Below are 27,655 nucleotides of genomic sequence, written 5' to 3'. Positions count from 1 at the left end.
TTTAAACAAAGCTACTTTAAACAATGTCACTTTAAACAAAGCCACTTTAAACAACGTCACTTTAAACAACGTCACTTTAAACAAAGCCACTTTAAACAATGTCACTTTAAACAAAGCCACTTTAAACAACGTCACTTTAAACAAAGCCACTTTAAACAACGTCACTTTAAACAAAGCTACTTTAAACAATGTCACTTTAAACAACGTCACTTTAAACAAAGCCACTTTAAACAAAGCCACTTTAAACAATGTCACTTTAAACAACGTCACTTTAAACAACGTCACTTTAAACAACGTCACTTTAAACAAAGCCACTTTAAACAAAGTCACTTTAAACAACGTCACTTTAAACAACGTCACTTTAATAATGTTTACATATATTACAGTGCCTTGCAAAAGTATTCATCCCCCTCGGCATTTTTCCTATTTTATTGCCTTACAACCTGTCATTTAACTATATTTTTATTTGTATTTCATGTAATGGACAGACACAAAATAGTCCAAATTGGTGAAGTGAAATTAAAAAAATTACTGTTTAAAAACAATAAAAATAAAAATAAACGGAAAACTGGTGCTTGCATATGTACTCACCCATTTGCTATGAAGCCCCTAAATAAAATATGGTGCAACCAATTACCTTCAGAAGTCCACCTGTGTGCAAACTAAGTGTCACATGATCTCAGTATATAGTCACGTTTTCTGAAAGACCCCAGAGTCTGCAACACCACTAATCGTGGGGCACCACCAAGCAAGCAGCACTATGAAGACCGAGGAGCTCTCCAAACAGGTCAGGGACAAAGTCATGGAGAAGTACAGATCAAGGATGGGTTATAAAAAAAATAAAAAAATTGAAAGAATATGGCACCACAGCAAACCTGCCAAGAGAAGGTCGCCCACCAAAACCCACAGACCAAAGATAACCCTGAAGGAGCTGCAAAGCTCCACAAACGGAGATTGGAGTATCTGTCCATATGACCACTTAAAAAATGAGCAAATATGTTTGGTGTTCGCCAAAAGGCATGTGGGAGACTCCCCAAACATATGAAAGAAGGTACTCTAATCAGATGAGAATAAAATTGAGCTTTTTGGAAAACACTATGTCTGATGCAAAACCAACACATCCCATTACCCCAAGAATACCATCCCCACAGTGAAGCATGGTGGTGGTGTAATGCTTCTCGTTGGTGGAAGGAGAGGAGGACCAAAATGCAGCGTGGTAAGTGTTTTTCATGTTTTAATTGAACAAACTGAACACTACACAAAATAACAACGAAGAGAAAAATGAACAGTTCTGCCAGGTGAACAGACACTAAACAGAAATTAAACACCCACAACCAAGATGGGGAAAACAGGCTACCTGATTCTCAATCAGAGACAATGAACGACACCTGCCTCTGATTGAGAACCATACTAGGCCAAACACATAGAAATATGACATAGAAAAAAGAACATAGACTACCCACCCCCAACTCACGCCCTGACCAACCTAACACAAAGACATAAAAAAGGAACTAAGGTCAGAACGTGACATGTGGTGGCAGCATCGTGCAGTGGGGATGTTTTTCATTGGCAGGGAAACTGGTCAGAATTGAAGGAATGATGGATGGTGCTAAATACAGGCATGTTCTTGAGGGAAACCTGTTTCAGTCTTCCAGAGATTTGAGACTGGGACAGAGGTTCACCTTCCAGCAGGACTATCACTCTAAGCATACTGCTAAAGCAACACTCGAGTGGTTTAAGGGGAAACATTAAATGTATTGGAATGGCCTAGTCAAAACCCAGACCTCAATCCAATTGAGAATCTGTTTTATGAGTTAAATATAGCTGTACATCAGCTGAACCCATCCAACTTGAAGGATCTGGAGCAGTTTTGCCTTGAAGAATCAGCAAAAAACCCAGTGGCTAGATGTGCCAAGCTTATAGAAACATACCGCAAGAGACTTGCAGCTGTAATTGCTGCAAAAGGTGGCTCTACAAAGTATTGACCTTGGGGGGTGAATAGTTATACAGTTTTCCATTTATTTCTTGTTTGTTTCACATTAAAACATTTTGTGCATCTTCAAAGTGGTAGGCATGTTGTGTAAATCAAATGATACAACCCCCCCCCCAAAAAAAAAATGTATTTTAATTCCAGGTTGTAAGGCAACAAAATAGGAAAAGTGTGAATACTTTCGCAAGCCACTGTACATTACTCATATCACATTATATACTGTATTTTATACCATCTACTGCATCTTGCCTATCCCGCTCGACCATCGCTCATCCATATATTTATATTTACATTTGTTTGATTACTTGTTAGATTTGTGTGTATTAGGTAGTTGTTGGGAATTGTTAGATAATTATTTTGATATTACTGCGCTGTTGGAACTAATAGCACACGCATTAACATCTGATAACCATTTGTATGTGACCAAAAAAAATGTGATTTGATTTTACACAGACTATCTATACTTCTCCCTGAGGAAAGGAGACAAGAAAGACCAGCTATATAAGGGTATAGGCACACACCCCGAGCCCATAGTGTTGTTGGGACATAGCCATATTCACTAGCACTAACTGAGCTTCAGGCGACACCGACAGCCTCCCTCCCTGTTGGAACATTCGCTTGCTGTGCACCAGGCAGAGGCAGCATGTGAAGAGAAGAGCCCTGAAGAGCTCAGCAGTCAGTCAGTTCCACACTCAGTAGTCAGATCACTCCTCAGGGCTAGATTAAGACTACCTGCCAGACTGCCTGCTCCCTTCCGTCTCTCTCCCTCAATCTCTCTGAGACCTGCTGCTCAGCTCTGCTCACAGAGGAGAGGCTGGCTAATGATAATGCTTCTCAAGAAAAGGGAGAATGGCTATGAGTGACTAAAAGCGAGACCCCCTCTCTTCAGAAATGACCCGTACTATATTGCTGTTTTCTACATTTGATACTGGCTGGATCATACAATGCTTCTGAAAAAGGTTTATATTTTCCATCGAGGTAGAAGTCATCAGCGGTGGTGTTTTAATCATTCTAATGTTGGATTCTCGATGGCCTGATATATATATATATATATATATATATTTTAACATTAATTTAACTAGGCAAGTCAATTAAGAACAAATTCTTTATTTTCAATGACGGCCTAGGAGCAGTGGGTTAACTGCCTCGTTCAGGGGCAGAACGACAGATTTTTATCTTGTCAGCTCGGGGTTTCAATCTTGCAACCTTTCGGTTAGTAGTCCAACATTCTAACCACTAGGCTACCCTGTCGCCTCTACACTCTAACCACTAGGCTACCCTGCCGCCTCTACACTCTAACCACTAGGCTACCCTGTCGCCTGTACACTCTAACCACTAGGCTACCCTGCCGCCTCTACACTCTAACCACTAGGCTACCCTGCCGCCTCTACACTCTAACCACTAGGCTACCCTGCCGCCTCTACACTCTAACCACTAGGCTACCCTGCCGCCTCTACACTCTAACCACTAGGCTACCCTGCCGCCTCTACACTCTAACCACTAGGCTACCCTGCCTCCTCTACACTCTAACCACTAGGCTACCCTGTCGCCTCTACACTCTAACCACTAGGCTACCCTGCCGCCCCTACACTCTAACTATTTCACCCCACATTAAAAACTCAGAACTCTGAATTTGCATCTTTCCTCAATCATTATCTTTAAAGTGTGTTCGACTTATTTCTCTCCATCTCTCTCTCTCATTCCCTCTCTCTCTCTATCGCAGGGCTCCCCTGGTGAGAGAGGTGGTGCTGGACCTGCTGGCCCAATCGGTCTGTCTGGTAGAACTGGCTCTCAGGGGCCCCCAGGGCCTGCTGGAGAGAAGGGAGGGCCTGGTGAGAAAGGTCCCCAGGGACCATCTGGTCGTGACGGAGTCCAAGGCCCAGTGGGTCTGCCTGGCCCTGCCGGACCTCAGGGTCCACCCGGAGAGGACGGTGACAAGGTTAGTCCCCCCCATCGCTGTCTCTGTCAGACAGACAGACAGACAGACAGACAGACAGACAGACAGACAGTCTTCACCTTAAACAAACTGTACTTAGAAGATATATAAAGGGTAAAAACTTTGTCTGATTTATCTCCTGCTTTCTCCCAGAAGGTTACAATCCAGCCAGTCTGTTAAGCTGCCAATCATACAGTATGTTGTAGTAAACCATCAAAAATCATCCAGCTAAACTCCAACACCATGCATCACTTGTATTTGTAATTGCACATACATTTTGCAGGTAATTAACTAATTTGCCAATACACTGACAAGTGTTGTTTATAGACAAGGTTGACATTTTGAAGTAGGTGTTATTGTAGATGTGTGTGTCCTGTGTTGTGTGTCCTGTGTGATGTGTGTCCTGTGTTGTGTGTCCTGTGTTATGTGTGTCCTGTGTGTTGTGTGTCCTGTGTGTTGTGTGTCCTGTGTTGTGTGTCCTGTGTGTCCTGTGTTATGTGTGTCCTGTGTGATGTGTGTCCTGTGTTATGTGTGTCCTGTGTGATGTGTGTCCTGTGTTGTATGTCCTGTGTTATGTGTGTCCTGTGTTGTGTGTCCTGTGTTATGTGTGTCCTGTGTGTTGTGTGTCATGTGTGTCCTGTGTGATGTGTGTCCTGTGTGATGTGTGTCCTGTGTTATGTGTGTCCTGTGTTATGTGTGTCCTGTGTTATGTGTGTCCTGTGTGTCCTGTGTTATGTGTGTCCTGTGTGATGTGTGTCCTGTGTGATGTGTGTCCTGTGTGATGTGTGTCCTGTGTGATGTGTGTCCTGTGTTATGTATGTCCTGTGTTATGTGTGTCCTGTGTTGTATGTCCTGTGTGTCCTGTGTGTCCTGTGTGATGTGTGTCCTGTGTGATGTGTGTCCTGTGTGATGTGTGTCCTGTGTGATGTGTGTCCTGTGTGATGTGTGTCCTGTGTGATGTGTGTCCTGTGTGATGTGTGTCCTGTGTGATGTTTGTCCTGTTTGATGTTTGTCCTGTGTGTCTGTGTCCTGTGAGTGTCCTGTGTGTCCTGTGTGTCTCCTGTGTGTGTCTAATGTGTGTCCTGTGTGTGTCCTGTGAGTGTGCTGTGTGTCCTGTGAGTGTCCTGTGTGTCCTGTGTGTCTCCTGTGTGTGTCCAATGTGTGTCCTGTGTGTCCTGTGAGTGTCCTGTGAGTGTCCTGTGAGTGTCCTGTGTGTCCTGTGAGTGTCCTGTGAGTGTCCTGTGTGTGTCCTGTGAGTGTGCTGTGTGTGTCCTGTGTTGTGATGTGAGTGTCCTGTGTTATGTGTGTCCTGTGTGTTGTGTGTCCTGTGTTATATGTCCTGTGTTATGTGTGTCCTGTGTTATATGTCCTGTGTTATGTGTGTCCTGTGTTATGTGTGTCCTGTGTTATGTGTGTCCTGTGTTATGTGTGTCCTGTGTGTTGTGTGTCCTGTGTGTTGTGTGTCCTGTGTGTTGTGTGTCCTGTGTGTTGTGTGTCCTGTGTTGTGTGTCCTGTGTTTGTGTGTCCTGTGTTATGTGTGTCCTGTGTTATGTGTGTCCTGTGTTATGTGTGTCCTGTGTTATGTGTGTCCTGTGTGTTGTGTGTCCTGTGTTATGTGTGTCCTGTGTTATGTGTGTCCTGTGTGTTATGTGTCCTGTGTTATGTGTCCTGTGTTATGTGTGTCCTGTGTTATGTGTGTCCTGTGTGTTGTGTGTCCTGTGTGTTGTGTGTCCTGTGTTATGTGTGTCCTGTGTTATGTGTGTCCTGTGTTATGTGTGTCCTGTGTGTTGTGTGTCCTGTGTTATGTGTGTCCTGTGTGATGTGTGTCCTGTGTGATGTGTGTCCTGTGTTATGTGTGTCCTGTGTTGTGTGTGTCCTGTGTGTTGTGTGTCCTGTGTTACGTGTGTCCTGTGTTGTGTGTCCTGTGTTGTGTGTCCTGTGTGATGTGTGTCCTGTGTGTTGTGTGTCCTGTGTGATGTGTGTCATGTGTGTTGTGTGTGATGTGTGTCCTGTGTGATGTGTGTCCTGTGTGATGTGTGTCCTGTGTGATGTGTGTCCTGTGTGATGTGTGTCCTGTGTGATGTTTGTCCTGTGTGTCCTGTGTGTCCTGTGTGTCCTGTGTGTCTCCTGTGTGTGTCCAATGTGTGTCCTGTGAGTGTCCTGTGTGTCCTGTGTGTGTCCTGTGTGTCTCCTGTGTGTGTCCAATGTGTGTCCTGTGTGTGTCCTGTGAGTGTCCTGTGTGTCCTGTGAGTCTCCTGTGTGTCCTGTGTGTGTCCTGTGTGTGTCCTGTGTGTGTCCTGTGTTGTGATGTGAGTGTCCTGTGTGTCCCAGGGAGAGGTTGGAGAGCCAGGTCAGAAGGGAAGCAAAGCAGACAAGGGGGAACAGGGTCCTCCCGGTCCAGCTGGTCTCCAGGGTACCATCGGTGCTCCTGGACCTGCAGTGAGTATCTCTGTCTCTGTCCAGCCTTGGACCCACCTTAGCCCATTGAAAGGCACTCAGCTGTACGTCATACCGCTTTGCCATTAGCTCCATCAGTGTGTTACCATGGTCACTGTGTCCTCAGGGAGGTGATGGAGAGCCCGGTCCCAGGGGTCAGCAGGGGACGTTCGGACAGAAGGGAGACGAAGGATCCAGAGGTTTCCCCGGGCCCCCTGGTCCCATCGGTCTGCAGGTGGGTGGGGCCCCAAATGAACCCTCACACACCTAGCCATCACCTCTATAGTGTATTGGCTTTATGACATGTGAAAAGTCACAGTCTTTGCAATAAGTAACCCCCCTTCTTCTTCACACACAGTCACACATATGCACACACACACATGCGCGCGCGCACACACACACGCGCGCACACACACACATTCAGTATGCACACACACACACACACACACTCGTGCACACACACACACACGCGCGCGCACACACACATTCAGTATGCACACACACAGGCTTAACCATGGAGCCCACTGGCAGTCATGCTTAGGGGTGTACTCACTTTTGTTGCCAGGGGTTTAGACATTAAGGGCTGTGTGTTGAGTTATTTTGAGGGGACAGCAAATTTACACTGTTATACAAGCTGTACACTCACCACTTTACATTGTAGCAAAGTGTCATTTCTTCAGTGTTGTCACATGAAATGATATACTCAAATATTTACAGAAATGTGAGGGGTGTACTCACTTTTATATACATATATATATATATACCCCAATAAATATATGGGGGATTGGAAATGATGCAGACAATTACATTGATGGAAGCATCAAACTTTCCGCAATACTAAGCTGAAAAACTAAGTGTAAAATTAATCTATATGCTGATGACACTGTCATGTGCTCTATTGCTTCAACGGCTGACCAAGCATTATCGCAGCTGGAGACAGATTTTAAGACAATTCAAGAGTATTTTTTACTCCTGAAACTTGTTTTAAATGCAAAGAAAACACATTTTATGATTTTTTTAATAGGTTTAAAAAGTTGGTTGAAAATACATTTACACTTAACCAGCGTAGATGTCTCTCGAATGAATCAGGTCTCTGCATATAAATACATAGGGATATGGTTGGATGATAAACTGTCTTTTAAAATGCATGTTGACGAACTTTGTAAACGGCTAACTTCTTAACATCACTCATCTACATTATAATTATAATTCCTAAAACCAGGTCTCAAGCATGGATTACACTTGAGGCCCATGTGATTTCCACAGAGTTGGCTATGGCTGCCATTTCCTGTTATGCTCATTCCCTATGGAATAGCCTGCAGACTAAACTTCAACTTGACACACTTGTCCCCCTGACGACCATTTGAAATATTTATTGGAGGATTTACATTTTTTTGTATTGCTTGTAACTGTTTCGGGTAATGCAAGTTCTTGTGCTGTTAGTAGAATAACCTGTTAGGAGAATAATCTGTTAGTAGAATAACCAGTTAGGGGGAATAACCTGTGAGGGGAATAACCTGTTAGGAGAATAATCTGTTAGTAGAATAACCAGTTAGGGGGAATAACCTGTTAGGGGAATAACCTGTTAGGAGAATAACCAGTTAGGGGGAATAACCAGTTAGGGGGAATAACCTGTTAGGGGAATAACCTGTGAGGGGAATAACCAGTTAGGGGAATAACCTGTTAGGATGTTAGGGGAATAACCTGTTAGGGGAATAACCTGTTAGGGGAATAACCTGTTAGGAGAATAACCTGTTAGGAGAATAACCTGTTAGGGGAATAACCTGTTAGGGGAATAACCTGTTAGGGGAATAACCTGTTAGAGGAATAACCTGTTAGGGGAATAACCAGTTAGGGGAATAACCAGTTAGGGGAATAACCAGTTAGGGGAATAACCTGTTAGGGGAATAACCTGTGAGGGGAATAACCTGTGAGGGGAATAACCTGTGAGGGGAATAACCTGTTAGGGGAATAACCTGTTTGGAGAATAACATGTTAGTAACCTGTTAGGGGAATAACCTGTTAGGGGAATAACCTGTTAGGAGAAGAACATGTTAGTAACCTGTTAGGGGAATAACCTGTTAGGGGAATAACCTGTTAGAGGAATAACCTGTTAGGGGAATAACATGTTAGGGGAATAACATGTTAGTAGAATAACATGTTAGTAGAATAACCTGTTAGGGGAATAACCTGTTAGTAACCTGTTAGGGGAATAACCTGTTAGGGGAATAACCTGTTAGGGGAATAACCTGTTAGGAGAATAACATGTTAGTAGAATAACCTGTTAGGGGAATAACATGTTAGTAGAATAACCTGTTAGGAGAATAACATGTTAGTAACCTGTTAGGGGAATAACCTGTTAGGGGAATAACCTGTTAGGGGAATAACCTGTTAGGGGAATAACCTGTGTGTACATGTAATAATCTGCTGCTGTATTTGTGTGTATTATCTGTGATCGTTTATTTTGTCTAGTGTAGTTTCTTAATCATTGTACCTGAACTGTATGTGTAAACGTGTATACGCAGGGCCCAGCTGTAAAAGAGATGTTGGTCTCAGTCTGTGTTCCTTGCTGATAGGTATAATAAACGTTATCTTCTCAGCTATTCAATTCAATTGACTTTTAATTGGGTGTAATTCACTTCCATTGCTATTTAATTCATTCCTAGACCATTGAACGCACTCTCCTCTCTCCACACTGTGGTGCATAATGAGTGTTTCTGTTTATGACCTCTGGCTGACGAGACCTCCGTTTCGATGAGTGTTCCACACCAGGTGGACGAATCAGCATACAGACACACAGAAGCTAATGGACACACACACACACTGATGGACACACAGACGCACACACATTCACACACATAGACACACAGACACATGCTCACACACATACAAACAGTCTGTCAGCCTCAGTTTCTTCCCTTGGGGCGTAGGTATTTGAGGAAGATAGCTTGTCTTGGGGCGTAGGTATTTGAGGAAGATGGCTTCTCTTGGGGTGTAGGTATTTGAGGAAGATAGCTTCTCTTGGGGCGTAGGTATTTGAGGAAGATAGCTTGTCTTGGGGCATAGGTATTTGAGGACATTAGCTTGTCTTGGGGCGTAGGTATTTGAGGACATTAGCTTGTCTTGGAGCGTAGGTATTTGAGGAACATAGCTTCTCTTGGGGTGTAGGTATTTGAGGAAGATAGCTTCTCTTGGGGCGTAGGTATTTGAGGAAGATGGCTTGTCTTGGGGCGTAGATATTTGAGGACATTAGCTTGTCTTGGGGCGTAGGTATTTGAGGGAGTTAGCTTGTCTTGGGGAATAGGTATTTGGGGAAGATAGCTTGTCTTTGGGCGAAGGTATTTGAAGAAGATAGCTTGTTGTAACAGAGTTAATAGCAGATTGAATGATATCTTGGATGTCCTCGCTCCCACCTTTCTCCTTGGAGTGACAATGGAGACAAACTGCCTTTGCACCACTCCCTAGCATTCTCCTCGCCAATGTCCAGTCTCTTGACAACAAGGTTGATGAAATCAGAGCGAGGGTAGCATTCCAGAGGGACATCAGAGACTGTAACGTTCTTTGCTTCACGGAAACATGGCTCACTGGAGAGACTCTATCGGAGACGGTGCAGCCAGCTGGTTTCTCCACGCATCGCGCAGACAGAAACAAACATCTTTCTGGTAAGAAGAGGGGCGGGGGCGTATGCTTTACGGTTAACGTGACGTGGTGTGGCCACAACAACATACAGGAACTCAGGTCCTTCTGTTCACCTGATTTAGAATTCCTCACAATCAAACGTAGACCGCATTATCTACCAAGGGAATTCTCTTCGATTATAATCACAGCCGTATATATTCCCCCCCAAGCAGACACATCGACGGCTCTGAACGAACTTTATTTGACTCTTTGCAAACTGGAATCCATATATCCGGAGGCTGCATTCATTGTAGCTGGGGATTTTAACAAGGCTAATCTGAAAACAAGACTCCCTTGTTTTATCAGCATATCGATTGCGCAACCAGGGCTGGAAAAACCTTGGATCATTGCTATTCCAACTTCCGCGACGCATATAAGGCCCTGCCCCACCCTCCTTTCGGAAAAGCTGACCACAACTCCATTTTGTTGATCCCTGCCTACAGACAGAAACTAAAACAAGAAGCTCCCGCGCTGAGGTCTGTTCAACGCTGGTCCGACCAATCTGATTCCACACTCCAAGACTGCTTCCATCACGTGGACTGGGATATGTTCCGTATTGCGTCAAACGACAACATTGGCGAATACGCTGATTCGGTGAGCGAGTTCATTAGAACGTGCATTGAAGATGTCATTCCCATAGCAACGATTAAAACATTCCCAAACCAGAAACCGTGGATTGATGGCAGCATTCGCGTGAAACTGAAAGCGCGAACCACTGCTTTTAATCAGCGCAAGGTGACTGGAAACATGACTGAATACAAACAGTGTAACTATTCCCTCCGCAAGGCAATCAAACAAGCTGAGCGTCAGTATAGAGACAAAGTAGAATCTCAATTCAACGGCTCAGACACAAGAGGTATGTGGCAGGGTCTACAGTCAATCACGGATTACAAAAAGAAAACCAGCACCGTCACGGACCAGGATGTTTTGCTCCCAGGCAGACTAAATAATTTTTTTTGCCCGCTTTGAGGACAATACAGTGCCACTGACACAGCCCGCAACTAAAACATGTGGACTCTCCTTCACTGCAGCCGACGTGAGGAAAACATTTAAACGTGTCAACCCTCGCAAGGCTGCAGGCCCAGACGACATCCCCAGCCGCGCCCTCAGAGCATTCGCAGACCAGCTGGCTGGTGTGTTTACGGACATATTCAATCAATCCCTATCCCAGTCTGTTGTTCCCACATGCTTCGAGAGGGCCACCATTGTTCCTGTTCCCAAGAAAGCTAAGGTAACTGAGCTAAACGACTACCGCCCCGTAGCACTCACTTCCGTCATCATGAAGTGCTTTGAGAGACTAGTCAAGGACCATATCACCTCCACCCTACCTGACACCCTACAACCACTCCAATTTGCTTACCGCCCAAATAGGTCCACAGACGATGCAATCTCAACCACACTGCACACTGCCCTAACCCATCTGTACAAGAGGAATACCTATGTGAGAATGCTGTTCATCGACTACAGATCGGCATTTAACACCATAGTGCCCTCCAAGCTCGTCATCAAGCTCGAAACCATGGGTCTCGACCCCGCCCTGTGCAACTGGGTACTGGACTTCCTGACGGGCCGCCCCCAGGTGGTGAGGGTAGGCAACAACATCTCCACCCCGCTGATCCTCAACACTGGGGCCCCACAAGGGTGCGTTCTGAGCCCTCTCCTGTACTCCCTGTTCACCCACGACTGCGTGGCCACGCACGCCTCCAACTCAATCATCAAGTTTGCGGACGACACAACAGTGGTAGGCTTACCAACAACGACGAGATGGCCTACAGGGAGGAGGTGAGGGCCCTCGGAGTGTGGTGTCAGGAAAATAACCTCACACTCAACGTCAACAAAACTACGGAGATGATTGTGGACTTCAGGAAACAGTAGAGGGAACACCCCCCAATCCACATCGATGGAACAGTAGTGGAGAGGGTAGTAAGTTTTAAGTTCCTCAGCGTACACATCACAGACAAACTGAATTGGTCCACCCACACAGACCGCATTGTGAAGAAGGCGCAGCAACGCCTATTCAACCTCAGGAGGCTGAAGAAATTTGGCTTGTCACCAAAAGCACTCACAAACTTCTACAGATGCATAATCGAGAGCATCCTGTCGGGCTGTATCACCGCCTGGTACGGCAACTGCTCCGCCCACAACCGTAAGGCTCTCCAGAGGGTAGTGAGGTCTGCACAACGCATCACCGGGGGCAAACTACCTGCCCTCCAGGACACCTACACCACCCGATGTCACAGGAAGGCCATAAAGATCATCAAGGACAACAACCACCCGAGCCACTGCCTGTTCACCCCGCTATCATCCAGAAGGCGAGGTCAGTACTGGTGCATCAACGCTGGGACTGAGAGACTGAAAAACAGCTTCTATCTCAAGGCCATCAGACTGTTAAACAGCCACCACTAACATTGAGTGGCTGCTGCCAACACACTGACTCAACTCCAGCCACTTTAATAATGGGAATTGATGGGAAATTATGTAAAATATATCACTAGCCACTTTGAACAATGCTACCTAACATAATGTTTACATACCCTACATTATTTATCTCAAATGTATACGTATATACTGTACTCTATATCATCTACTGCATCACTAGCCACTTTAACTATGCCACTTTGTTTACATACTCATCTCATATGTATATACTGCACTCAATACCATCTACTGTGTCTTGCCTATGCCACTCTGTACCATCACTCATCCATATATCTTTATGTACATATTCTTTATCCCCTTACACTTGTGTCTATAAGGTAGTAGTTTTGGAATTGTTAGCTAGATTACTTGTTGGTTATTACTGCATTGTCGGAACTAGAAGCACAAGCATTTCGCTACACTCGCACTAACATCTGCTTACCATGTGTATGTGACAAATAAAATTGTATTTTATTTTATTTTATTTGAGACAAAATCAGGAATTATCATAGTAATTACGGTAGAAATGTCAGGGATCAAACGCACATATGACGTCTCAACCACAGGGTTAACATGCAGGGAGATGAGCAATGGGGTTATTGAGTAGGAATAATAATAATAATAATATATGCCATTTAGCAGACGCTTTTATCCAAAGCGACTTACAGTCATGTGTGCATACATTCTACGTATGGGTGGTCCCAGGGATCGAACCCACTACCCTGGCGTTACAAGCGCCATGCTCTACCAACTGAGCTACAGAAGACCACATGAATGAATGACCTCCATCTTACCATAGACAAAAAAATGTTACATTCAGTGTTGTCTCGTTGCTTTCTTTCATTTTCCATTAACTCATTATTGGTCACACAGTTATACAGTTCAGTCTCTTCTCCTCTACAGTTATACAGTTCAGTCTCTTCTCCTCTACAGTTATACAGTTCAGTCTCTTCTCCTCTACAGTTATACAGTTCAGTCTCTTCTCCTCTACAGTTATACAGTTCAGTCTCTTCTCCTCTACAGTTATACAGTTCAGTCTCTTCTCCTCTACAGTTATACAGTTCAGTCTCTTCTCCTCTACAGTTATACAGTTCAGTCTCTTCTCCTCTACAGTTATACAGTTCAGTCTCTTCTCCTCTACAGTTATACAGTTCAGTCTCTTCTCCTCTACAGTTATACAGTTCAGTCTCTTCTCCTCTACAGTTATACAGTTCAGTCTCTTCTCCTCTACAGTTATACAGTTCAGTCTCTTCTCCTCTACTGTTATACAGTATGAGGTTCAGTCTCTTCTCCTCTACAGTTATACAGTTCAGTCTCTTCTCCTCTACAGTTATACAGTTCAGTCTCTTCTCCTCTACTGTTATACAGTATGAGGTTCAGTCTCTTCTCCTCTACTGTTATACAGTATGAGGTTCAGTCTCTTCTCCTCTACAGTTATACAGTTCAGTCTCTTCTCCTCTACAGTTATACAGTTCAGTCTCTTCTCCTCTACAGTTATACAGTTCAGTCTCTTCTCCTCTACAGTTATACAGTTCAGTCTCTTCTCCTCTACAGTTATACAGTTCAGTCTCTTCTCTTCTACAGTTATACAGTTATACAGTTATACAGTTCAGTCTCTTCTCCTCTACAGTTATACAGTGCAGTCTCTTCTCCTCTACAGTTATACAGTTCAGTCTCTTCTCCTCTACAGTTATACAGTTCAGTCTCTTCTCCTCTACAGTTATACAGTTCAGTCTCTTCTCCTCTACAGTTATACAGTTCAGTCTCTTCTCCTCTACAGTTATACAGTTCAGTCTCTTCTCCTCTACAGTTATACAGTATGAGGTTCAGTCTCTTCTCCTCTACAGTTATACAGTTCAGTCTCTTCTCCTCTACTGTTATACAGTATGAGGTTCAGTCTCTTCTCCTCTACAGTTATACAGTTCAGTCTCTTCTCCTCTACTGTTATACAGTATGAGGTTCAGTCTCTTCTCCTCTACAGTTATATAGTTCAGTCTCTTCTCCTCTACTGTTATACAGTATGAGGTTCAGTCTCTCCTCCTCTACTGTTATACAATATGAGGTTCAGTCTCTTCTCCTCTACTGTTATACAGTATGAGGTTCAGTCTCTCCTCCTCTACTGTTATACAGTATGAGGTTCAGTCTCTTCTCCTCTACTGTTATACAGTATGAGGTTCAGTCTCTTCTCCTCTACTGTTATACAGTATGAGGTTCAGTCTCTTCTCCTCTACTGTTATACAGTATGAGGTTCAGTCTCTTCTCCTCTACTGTTATACAGTATGAGGTTCAGTCTCTTCTCCTCTACTGTTATACAGTATGAGGTTCAGTCTCTTCTCCTCTACTGTTATACAGTATGAGGTTCAGTCTCTTCTCCTCTACTGTTATACAGTATGAGGTTCAGTCTCTTCTCCTCTACTGTTATACAGTATGAGGTTCAGTCTCTTCCTCTACTGTTATACAGTATGAGGTTCAGTCTCTTCTCCTCTACAGTTATACAGTTCAGTCTCTTCTCCTCTACAGTTATACAGTATGAGGTTCAGTCTCTTCTCCTCTACTGTTATACAGTATGAGGATCAATTTCTTCTCCTCTACTGTTATACAGTATGAGGTTCAGTCTCTTCTCCTCTACTGTTATACAGTATGAGGTTCAGTCTCTTCTCCTCTACTGTTATACAATATGAGGTTCAGTCTCTTCTCCTCTACTGTTATACAGTATGAGGTTCAGTCTCTCCTCCTCTACTGTTATACAGTATGAGGTTCAGTCTCTTCTCCTCTACTGTTATACAATATGAGGTTCAGTCTCTTCTCCTCTACTGTTATACAGTATGAGGTTCAGTCTCTCCTCCTCTACTGTTATACAGTATGAGGTTCAGTCTCTCCTCCTCTACTGTTATACAGTATGAGGTTCAGTCTCTTCTCCTCTACTGTTATACAATATGAGGTTCAGTCTCTCCTCCTCTACTGTTATACAATATGAGGTTCAGTCTCTTCTCCTCTACTGTTATACAGTATGAGGTTCAGTCTCTCCTCCTCTACTGTTATACAGTATGAGGTTCGGTCTCTTCTCCTCTACTGTTATACAGTATGAGGTTCAGTCTCTTCTCCTCTACTGTTATACAGTATGAGGTTCAGTCTCTTCTCCTCTACAGTTATACAGTTCAGTCTCTTCTCCTCTACTGTTATACAGTATGAGGTTCAGTCTCTCCTCCTCTACTGTTATACAATATGAGGTTCAGTCTCTTCTCCTCTACTGTTATACAGTATGAGGTTCAGTCTCTCCTCCTCTACTGTTATACAGTATGAGGTTCAGTCTCTTCTCCTCTACTGTTATACAGTATGAGGTTCAGTCTCTTCTCCTCTACTGTTATACAGTATGAGGTTCAGTCTCTTCTCCTCTACTGTTATACAATATGAGGTTCAGTCTCTTCTCCTCTACTGTTATACAGTATGAGGTTCAGTCTCTTCTCCTCTACTGTTATACTGTTATACTGTTATACAGTATGAGGTTCAGTCTCTTCTCCTCTACTGTTCAGTCTCTTCTCCTCTACTGTTATACAGTATGAGGTTCAGTCTCTTCTCCTCTACAGTTATACAGTATGAGGTTCAGTCTCTTCTCCTCTACAGTTATACAGTATGAGGTTCAGTCTCTTCTCCTCTACTGTTATACAGTATGAGGTTCAGTCTCTCCTCCTCTACTGTTATACAGTATGAGGTTCAGTCTCTTCTCCTCTACTGTTATACAGTATGAGGTTCAGTCTCTTCTCCTCTAATGTTATACAGTATGAGGTTCAGTCTCTTCTCCTCTACTGTTATACAGTATGAGGTTCAGTCTCTCCTCCTCTACTGTTATACAGTATGAGGTTCAGTCTCTCCTCCTCTACTGTTATACAACTACTGTTATGTATGACAGTCTCTCCTCCTCTACTGTTATACAGTATGAGGTTCAGTCTCTTCTCCTCTACTGTTATACAGTATGAGGTTCAGTCTCTTCTCCTCTACTGTATTCTCTTTCTGTCAACATGGACACACAGTTATACAGTATGAGGTTCAGTCTCTCCTCCTCTACTGTATTCTCTTTCTGTCAACATGGACACACAGTTATACAGTATGAGGTTCAGTCTCTCCTCCTCTACTGTTATACAGTATGAGGTTCAGTCTCTCCTCCTCTACAGTTATACAATATGAGGTTCAGTCTCTTCTCCTCTACTGTATTCTCTTTCTGTCAACATGGACACACAGTTATACAGTATGAGGTTCAGTCTCTCCTCCTCTACTGTTATACAGTATGAGGTTCAGTCTCTCCTCCTCTACTGTTATACAGTATGAGGTTCAGTCTCTTCTCCTCTACTGTTATACAGTATGAGGTTCAGTCTCTTCTCCTCTACTGTATTCTCTTTCTGTCAACATGGACACACAGTTATACAGGAAGAGGTTCAGTCTCTCCTCCTCTACTGTATTCTGTCAACATGGACACACGTGTCTCTTTGTGACAGAGGGTCACAACTCTGGCTATACGAATAGAGACATGGGAGATTGGCCATAAAGTCTAATTGGTGATTAATTAGGACACTGAATGTCGTTTGTTTTTTTTGCAATCCATAGCCGTTGAATCTGACAGAGCGAAGGGCTTCGCTAACTGCGTGTTCACTTTATACCGTTTACCTAAGAGGTGCACTGAAAGCTACAATACAGCTGACACAAAAAATGTCACTATCCAATGAACCATCATAAACCAAATGCAAAGTTACATTTAAAAAATGCTAAAACTACACTTTGAGGTTATTTGCTTAGTTGTTTTTGTTGTTACGCCTGCATGTTTTCCTCAAGCTAAACCAGAATAATTTAAAGTGTGCTTGTTTGTTTCCGTCTGACCTCAGGGTCTTCCTGGACCTCCAGGCGAGAAGGGGGAGAATGGCGACGTCGGTCCGATGGTGAGCAAACAATCATGATCTTTTCAAATAAATTGTTTTCTATGTATTTGTATCTTCTATTGAAATGTGAAATATTCCCGTTGTCCCGCTTCCTGTTCCTGTTGTCTCTTTACAGGGTCCTCCCGGTCCCCCTGGTCCCAGAGGTGCCCAGGGTCCTAGTGGAGCTGATGTACGTACAGGACCACATGTTGATAACTCATTGTCACATTACCATATGTGACTGTGCATGTCAATGTGAAATACTGTAGTATGCCTCTGCCTGCTTAAACTGCCAGGTATGATAACTGAGGCAATGAACGCTGACTCCTCTCTCTTCTTCTCTGTTTCCTGTTAGGGTGCACAAGGTCCTCCCGGTGGTGTGGGTGCTATGGGAGGCGTGGGTGAGAAGGTGAGAGTGTGTGCCCATCACAAGATGACCACTGTAGTCTGGAGTCCATCTCTGGGATGGACATCCAGTCAACATCCCTCCATCTAACCCATCCCTTCTCCCCAGTTCACTGATCTCCAGGGCTCCAAACGCTTAAGGATCGGACCCTTTTTTTTCCAAATTTTCGCCTAAAATGACATACCCAAATCTAACTGCCTGTAACTCAGGCCCTGAAGCAAGGATATGCATATTCTTGGTATCATTTGAAAGGAAACACTTTGACGTTTGTGGAAATGTGAAAGGAACGTAGGAGAATATAACACATTAGATCTGGTAAGAGAAAATACAAAGAAAAAAACAACCATAATGTTTTTTTCTGTACCATCATCTTTGAAATGCAAGAGAAAGGCCATAATGTATTATTCCAGCCCAGGTGCAATTTAGATGTTGGCCACTAGATGGCAGCAGTGCATGTACAGAGTTTTAGACTGATCCAATGAACCATTGTGTTTCTGTTCAAAATGTTGTATCAAGACTGCTCAATTTATTAATAACTTGTCATGTTCAAAACTGTGCCTCTCCTCAAACAATAGCATGGTATTTCTCCTCAAACAATAGCATGATATTTCTTCTCAAACAATAGCATGGTATTTTTTGACTGTAATAGCTACTGTAAATTGGACAGTGCATTTAGGTGAACAAGAATTTAAGCTTTCTGCCCATATCAGATTTGTCTATGTCCTGGGAAATGTTCTTGTTACTTACAACCTCATGCTAATCGCATTAACCTACGTTAGCTCAAGCGTCCCACAGGGGAGCCACCAATCCTGAAGTAATGAATTTCCTATGGCAGCCTGTGTTCTGAGTTAGTGATCTGACACTTTTAATACCTATTTTACAACAGTTCCAACAGCACTCCTCCATTTTAATGCCATCTGACAGCATCAATACTTAATGCAACAGAATATGAAAAATATCCGTGGAAGGTTACCATCGCTCTGAGAGGGCATTCTGACTAGCCTTATTGTTATCACATCTATATTAATGGTGCTCAGGAGCTCAACACAATGACACTCAACATCCACTAGAAAAATATAGTACTACTCATATCATTCTAAACTCTTAAGAATGTTTTGACAACATCGGGGTAATGTAATCATCAGGGCATCGGGGTAATGTAATCATCAGGGCATCGGGGTAATGTAATCATCACGGTATCGGGGTAATGTAATCACCAGGGTATCGGGGTAATGTAATCACCAGGGTATCGGGGTAATGTAATCGCCAGAGTATCGGGGTAATGTAATCACCAGGGTATCAGGGTAATGTAATCATTAGGTGATCTGGGTAATGTAATCCTTAGGGTATCAGGGCAATGTAATCAATAGTGTATCAGGATAATGTAATTACTATGTCATAGGATTGTGTTTACAACAGGATAATGTGTTCATAAAGGTAATGTAATCTAGTAGATCATGTATTCATAAGGGTGTCGATCACGGTAGAGATTCTAACATGGTGCGTTTTCATTTTCAGGGTGAAAACGGTGAAACTGGCAACCCTGGAACCCCTGGAGAGCCCGGTACTGGAGTAAGTGTATTTTGTCAGTGTGTCTGTTTGTCCCCGACCGTGTTACTATAATAATCTATCATCCAAGTCATCATCATGTGTTTGTGTATTCCCCTATTACCAAAACTATGATTATGTACAGCGAGTCTACTTCATAAGACCTCACATAAAACTGAATAAGAACACAGAGACATGGCGAGTGCTGTTAGTGATGTGAGTTGGTAGTAATAGCTGGTGCTGTGTTGCTACTGACGGGCCAGCGTCACAGCGTGGTTCTCAGTGTGTTGTTGGCCAACGTTCCACGGTAAAACCGCCGAGCTGAGTCACTTCACGAACTGTTAACAGACGCTCTTAACAGACTAAATATAGTACACATCGTCTACCTTTTAACATGTTTATGACGGTGTAGTTCAGGCAGCTCAGTACCTTTTAACATCAATCCATCCATCGAATGTATTTATATAGCCCTTTTTACATCCGCTGATATCTCAAAGTGCTGTACAGAAACCCAGCATAAAACCCCAAACAGCAAGCAATGCAGATGTAGAAGCACGGTGGCTAGGAAAAACTCCCTAGAAAGGCCAGAACCTAGGAAGAAACCTAGAGGAACCAGGCTATGAGGGGTGGCCTGTCCTCCTCTGGCTGTGCCGGGTGGAGATTATAACAGAACATGGACAAGATGTTCAAACGTTCATAGATGACCAGCAGGGTCAAATAATAATAATTATCACAGTGGTTGTAGAGGGTGCAACAGGTCAGCACCTCAGGAGTAAATGTCAGTTGGATTTTCTTAGCCGATCATTCAGAGAGAGAGAGAGAGAGAGAGAGAGAGAGAGAGAGAGAGAGAGAGAGAGAGAGAGAGAGAGAGAGAGAGAGAGAGAGAGAGAGAGAGAGAGAGAGAGAGAGAGAGAGAGAGAGAGAGAGAGAGAGAGAGAGAGAGAGAGAGAGAGAGAGAGAGAGGAGAGAGAGAGAGAGAGAGAGAGAGAGAGAGAGAGAGAGAGAGAGAGAGAGAGAGACGAAAACAGCAGGTCAGGATTCCATAGCCACAGTCAGAACAGTTGAAACTGGAGCAGCAGCACGACCAGGTAGACAGGGGACAGCAAGGTAGTCCTGAGACATGGTCCCAGAGTTCAGGTCCTCCGGGAGAGAGAGAGAATTAGAGGAAACTTAAATTCACACAGGACACCATCAACCCGAGGGGGGCGTCAAACCCGGACGGGAAGATCACGTCAGTGACTCAATTCACTCAAGTGATGCACCCCTCCAAGGGACGGCATGGAAGAGCACCAGTAAGCCAGTGACTCAGCCCCTGTAATAGGGTTAGAGGCAGAGAATCCCAGTGGAGAGAGTGGAACCGGCCAGGCAGAGACCGCAAGAGTGGTTTGTCGCTCCAGTTACATTTCGGTTCACCTTTACACTCCTGGGCCAGACTACACCCAATCATAGGACTTAAAGGTCGAGACCGAGCCTGCGTCTCTCACATGGATAGGCAGACCATTCCATAAAATTGGAGCTCCTTGGGAGAAAGCCCTCCTCCAGCTGTTTGCTTAGAAGTTCTAGGAACAATTAGGAGGCCTGTGTCTTGTGACTGTAGCGTACCTGTAGGTATGTACGGCAGGACCAAAACGGAGGGAGAGGTAGGAGCAAGCCCATGTAATGCTTTGTAGGTGAGCTGTAAAACCTTGAAATCAGCTCGAGCCTTAACAGGAGAGAGGCTAGCGCTGGAGTAATATGATCCACTTTTTTGGGTTCTAGTCAAGATTCTGTTTAACTGAAGCAGCTCAGTCCCTTTTAACGTGGTTATAACTGTGTAGTTCAGGCAGCTCAGTCCCTTTTAATATGGTTATAACTGTGTTGTTCAGGCAGCTCAGTACCTTTTAATATGGTTATAACTGTGTTGTTCAGGCAGCTCAGTCCCTTTTAACATGGTTATAACTGTGCAGTTCAGGCAGCTCAGTCCCTTTTAACATGGTTATAACTGTGCAGTTCAGGCAGCTCAGTCCCTTTTAACGTGGTTATAACTGTGTAGTTCAGGCAGCTCAGTACCTTTTAATATGGTTATAACTGTGTTGTTCAGGCAGCTCAGTCCCTTTTAACATGGTTATAACTGTGCAGTTCAGGCAGCTCAGTCCCTTTTAACATGGTTATAACTGTGCAGTTCAGGCAGCTCAGTACCTTTTAATATGGTTATAACTGTGTTGTTCAGGCAGCTCAGTCCCTTTTAACATGGTTATAACTGTGCAGTTCAGGCAGCTCAGTCCCTTTTAACATGGTTATAACTGTGCAGTTCAGGCAGCTCAGTACCTTTTAATATGGTTATAACTGTGTTGTTCAGGCAGCTCAGTCCCTTTTAACATGGTTATAACTGTGCAGTTCAGGCAGCTCAGTGCCTTTTAACATGGTTATAACTGTGTAGTTCAGGCAGCTCAGTCCCTTTTAACATGGTTATAACTGTGTAATTCAGGCAGCTCAGTCCCTTTTAACATGGTTATAACTGTGTAGTTCAGGCAGCTCAGTACCTTTTAATATGGTTATAACTGTGTAGTTCAGGCAGCTCAGTCCCTTTTAACATGGTTATAACTGCGTAGTTCAGGCAGCTCAGTCCCAATTGAATCTTCAGTACATTCCAGAACCACGAACAAAATCATTCCTGAATATTATTATACTCCGAGTCGATAAAGGGTTCGCAATGATTCCATTTCAGTAAGTACAACCTGCGAGAAGAGCCCTGTGGCTTCTGGCTATTTGACGTGGCAGAGTGGAATATTGATGCCACCTGTTGTTCTCTACAGGGACCTAAATGAATATTGATGCCATCTGTTGTTCTCTACAGGGACCTAAATTAATATTGATGCCACCTGTTGTTCTCTACGGAGACCTAAATTAATATTGATGCCACCTGTTGTTCTCTACAGGGACCTAAATTAATATTGATGCCACCTGTTGTTCTCTACAGGGACCTAAATTAATATTGATGCCATCTGTTGTTCTCTACAGGGACCTAAATGAATCTTGATGCCATTTGTTGTTCTCTACAGGGACCTAAATTAATATTGATGCCATCTGTTGTTCTCTACGGAGACCTAAATGAATATTGATGCCATCTGTTGTTCTCTACAGGGACCTAAATTAATATTGATGCCACCTGTTGTTCTCTACAGGGACCTAAATTAATATTGATGCCATCTGTTGTTCTCTACAGGGACCTAAATTAATATTGATGCCATCTGTTGTTCTCTACAGAGACCTAAATGAATATTGATGCCACCTGTTGTTCTCTACAGGGACCTAAATTAATATTGATGCCATCTGTTGTTCTCTACGGAGACCTAAATGAATATTGATGCCATTTGTTGTTCTCTACAGGGACCTAAATTAATATTGATGCCATCTGTTGTTCTCTACGGAGACCTAAATTAATATTGATGCCATCTGTTGTTCTCTACAGAGACCTAAATGAATATTGATGCCACCTGTTGTTCTCTACAGGGACCTAAATTAATATTGATGCCATCTGTTGTTCTCTACGGAGACCTAAATTAATATTGATGCCATCTGTTGTTCTCTACAGAGACCTAAATGAATATTGATGCCATTTGTTGTTCTCTACAGGGACCTAAATTAATATTGATGCCATCTGTTGTTCTCTACGGAGACCTAAATTAATATTGATGCCATCTGTTGTTCTCTACAGAGACCTAAATGAATATTGATGCCACCTGTTGTTCTCTACAGAGACCTAAATGAATATTGATGCCATCTGTTGTTCTCTACGGAGACCTAAATGAATATTGATGCCATCTGTTGTTCTCTACAGGGACCTAAATTAATATTGATGCCACCTGTTGTTCTCTACAGGGACCTAAATTAATATTGATGCCATCTGTTGTTCTCTACAGGGACCTAAATTAATATTGATGCCATCTGTTGTTCTCTACAGAGACCTAAATGAATATTGATGCCACCTGTTGTTCTCTACAGGGACCTAAATTAATATTGATGCCACCTGTTGTTCTCTACAGGGACCTAAATGAATATTGATGCCATCTGTTGTTCTCTACAGGGACCTAAATGAATATTGATGCCATCTGTTGTTCTCTACAGGGACCTAAATGAATATTGATGCCATCTGTTGTTCTCTACAGGGACCTAAATGAATATTGATGCCACCTGTTGTTCTCTACAGAGACCTAAATGAATATTGATGCCATCTGTTGTTCTCTACAGGGACCTAAATGAATATTGATGCCATCTGTTGTTCTCTACAGGGACCTAAATGAATATTGATGCCATCTGTTGTTCTCTACAGGGACCTAAATGAATATTGATGCCATCTGTTGTTCTCTACAGGGACCTAAATGAATATTGATGCCATCTGTTGTTCTCTACGGAGACCTAAATTAATATTGATGCCATCTGTTGTTCTCTACAGAGACCTAAATGAATATTGATGCCATCTGTTGTTCTCTACAGGGACCTAAATGAATATTGATGCCATCTGTTGTTCTCTACGGAGACCTAAATTAATATTGATGCCATCTGTTGTTCTCTACAGGGACCTAAATGAATATTGATGCCATCTGTTGTTCTCTACAGGGACCTAAATGAATATTGATGCCATCTGTTGTTCTCTACGGAGACCTAAATTAATATTGATGCCATCTGTTGTTCTCTACAGGGACCTAAATGAATATTGATGCCATCTGTTGTTCTCTACAGGGACCTAAATGAATATTGATGCCACCTGTTGTTCTCTACAGAGACCTAAATGAATATTGATGCCATCTGTTGTTCTCTACAGGGACCTAAATGAATATTGATGCCATCTGTTGTTCTCTACAGGGACCTAAATGAATATTGATGCCATCTGTTGTTCTCTACAGGGACCTAAATGAATATTGATGCCATCTGTTGTTCTCTACAGGGACCTAAATGAATATTGATGCCATCTGTTGTTCTCTACGGAGACCTAAATTAATATTGATGCCATCTGTTGTTCTCTACAGGGACCTAAATGAATATTGATGCCATCTGTTGTTCTCTACAGGGACCTAAATGAATATTGATGCCACCTGTTGTTCTCTACAGAGACCTAAATTAATATTGATGCCATCTGTTGTTCTCTACAGGGACCTAAATGAATATTGATGCCATCTGTTGTTCTCTACAGGGACCTAAATGAATATTGATGCCACCTGTTGTTCTCTACAGAGACCTAAATGAATATTGATGCCATCTGTTGTTCTCTACAGGGACCTAAATGAATATTGATGCCATCTGTTGTTCTCTACAGGGACCTAAATGAATATTGATGCCATCTGTTGTTCTCTACAGGGACCTAAATGAATATTGATGCCATCTGTTGTTCTCTACAGGGACCTAAATGAATATTGATGCCATCTGTTGTTCTCTACGGAGACCTAAATTAATATTGATGCCATCTGTTGTTCTCTACAGGGACCTAAATGAATCTTGATGCCACCTGTTGTTCTCTACAGGGACCTAAATGAATATTGATGCCATCTGTTGTTCTCTACAGGGACCTAAATGAATATTGATGCCATCTGTTGTTCTCTACGGAGACCTAAATTAATATTGATGCCATCTGTTGTTCTCTACAGGGACCTAAATGAATATTGATGCCACCTGTTGTTCTCTACAGGGACCTAAATGAATCTTGATGCCACCTGTTGTTCTCTACAGGGACCTAAATGAATATTGATGCCATCTGTTGTTCTCTACAGGGACCTAAATGAATATTGATGCCATTTGTTGTTCTCTACAGGGACCTAAATGAATATTGATGCCATCTGTTGTTCTCTACAGAGACCTAAATGAATATTGATGCCATTTGTTGTTCTCTACAGGGACCTAAATGAATATTGATGCCACCTGTTGTTCTCTACAGAGACCTAAATGAATATTGATGCCATTTGTTGTTCTCTACAGGGACCTAAATGAATATTGATGCCATCTGTTGTTCTCTACAGAGACCTAAATGAATATTGATGCCATCTGTTGTTCTCTACAGAGACCTAAATGAATATTGATGCCATTTGTTGTTCTCTACAGGGACCTAAATGAATATTGATGCCATCTGTTGTTCTCTACAGAGACCTAAATGAATATTGATGCCATTTGTTGTTCTCTACAGGGACCTAAATGAATATTGATGCCATCTGTTGTTCTCTACAGAGACCTAAATGAATATTGATGCCATTTGTTGTTCTCTACAGAGACCTAAATGAATATTGATGCCATCTGTTGTTCTCTACGGAGACCTAAATGAATATTGATGCCACCTGTTGTTCTCTACAGGGACCTAAATGAATATTGATGCCATTTGTTGTTCTCTACAGGGACCTAAATGAATATTGATGCCACCTGTTGTTCTCTACAGGGACCTAAATGAATATTGATGCCATTTGTTGTTCTCTACAGGGACCTAAATGAATATTGATGCCATTTGTTGTTCTCTACAGGGACCTAAATGAATATTGATGCCATCTGTTGTTCTCTACAGAGACCTAAATGAATATTGATGCCATCTGTTGTTCTCTACAGGGACCTAAATGAATATTGATGCCATCTGTTGTTCTCTACAGGGACCTAAATGAATATTGATGCCATCTGTTGTTCTCTACAGGGACCTAAATGAATATTGATGCCATCTGTTGTTCTCTACAGGGACCTAAATGAATATTGATGCCACCTGTTGTTCTCTACAGGGACCTAAATGAATCTTGATGCCATTTGTTGTTCTCTACAGTGACCTAAATGAATATTGATGCCATCTGTTGTTCTCTACAGGGACCTAAATGAATATTGATGCCATTTGTTGTTCTCTACAGGGACCTAAATGAATATTGATGCCATCTGTTGTTCTCTACAGAGACCTGAACAAATATTGATGCCATTTGTTGTTCTCTACAGAGACCTAAATGAATATTGATGCCATTTGTTGTTCTCTACAGGGACCTAAATGAATATTGATGCCATTTGTTGTTCTCTACAGAGACCTAAATGAATATTGATGCCATTTGTTGTTCTCTACAGGGACCTAAATGAATATTGATGCCATTTGTTGTTCTCTACAGGGACCTAAATGAATATTGATGCCATTTGTTGTTCTCTACAGAGACCTAAATGAATATTGATGCCATCTGTTGTTCTCTACAGGGACCTAAATGAATATTGATGCCATTTGTTGTTCTCTACAGGGACCTAAATGAATATTGATGCCATCTGTTGTTCTCTACAGAGACCTAAATGAATATTGATGCCATTTGTTGTTCTCTACAGGGACCTAAATGAATATTGATGCCATCTGTTGTTCTCTACAGGGACCTAAATGAATATTGATGCCATCTGTTGTTCTCTACAGAGACCTAAATGAATCTTGATGCCATTTGTTGTTCTCTACAGGGACCTAAATGAATATTGATGCCATCTGTTGTTCTCTACAGAGACCTAAATGAATATTGATGCCATTTGTTGTTCTCTACAGGGACCTAAATGAATATTGATGCCATTTGTTGTTCTCTACAGAGACCTAAATGAATATTGATGCCATCTGTTGTTCTCTACAGGGACCTAAATGAATATTGATGCCATTTGTTGTTCTCTACAGGGACCTAAATGAATTTTGATGCCATCTGTTGTTCTCTACAGAGACCTAAATGAATATTGATGCCATTTGTTGTTCTCTACAGGGACCTAAATGAATATTGATGCCATTTGTTGTTCTCTACAGAGACCTAAATGAATATTGATGCCATCTGTTGTTCTCTACAGAGACCTAAATGAATATTGATGCCATCTGTTGTTCTCTACAGAGACCTAAATGAATATTGATGCCATTTGTTGTTCTCTACAGGGACCTAAATGAATATTGATGCCATTTGTTGTTCTCTACAGGGACCTAAATGAATATTGATGCCATCTGTTGTTCTCTACAGAGACCTAAATGAATATTGATGCCATTTGTTGTTCTCTACAGGGACCTAAATGAATATTGATGCCATTTGTTGTTCTCTACAGGGACCTAAATGAATATTGATGCCATTTGTTGTTCTCTACAGGGACCTAAATGAATATTGATGCCATTTGTTGTTCTCTACAGGGACCTAAATTAATATTGATGCCATCTGTTGTTCTCTACAGAGACCTAAATGAATATTGATGCCATCTGTTGTTCTCTACAGAGACCTAAATTAATATTGATGCCATCTGTTGTTCTCTACAGAGACCTAAATGAATATTGATGCCATCTGTTGTTCTCTACAGGGACCTAAATTAATATTGATGCCATCTGTTGTTCTCTACAGGGA

At 42.6% G+C, this 27,655-nt stretch overlaps 1 protein-coding gene across 1 annotated transcript in view; it reads left to right on the top strand.

The window, feature by feature from the left end:
* The window catches only part of LOC118382292 (collagen alpha-1(XI) chain-like), a 232,488-nt gene that overhangs the window by 167,717 nt on the left and 37,116 nt on the right, over window positions 1-27,655 (top strand). The window contains 7 exon segments of the mRNA XM_052498236.1: window positions 3,714-3,929; window positions 6,258-6,365; window positions 6,490-6,597; window positions 17,336-17,389; window positions 17,505-17,558; window positions 17,724-17,777; window positions 19,293-19,346. Coding sequence (XP_052354196.1) covers window positions 3,714-3,929; window positions 6,258-6,365; window positions 6,490-6,597; window positions 17,336-17,389; window positions 17,505-17,558; window positions 17,724-17,777; window positions 19,293-19,346 — 648 coding nt within the window.

This window comes from Oncorhynchus keta, chromosome 4 (assembly GCF_023373465.1).
Source record: "Oncorhynchus keta strain PuntledgeMale-10-30-2019 chromosome 4, Oket_V2, whole genome shotgun sequence".
NCBI classification, from domain to species: domain Eukaryota; kingdom Metazoa; phylum Chordata; class Actinopteri; order Salmoniformes; family Salmonidae; genus Oncorhynchus; species Oncorhynchus keta.
The sequence above is the reverse complement of the archived record's forward strand: the minus strand, read 5'-3'. Positions and strand labels throughout refer to the sequence as shown.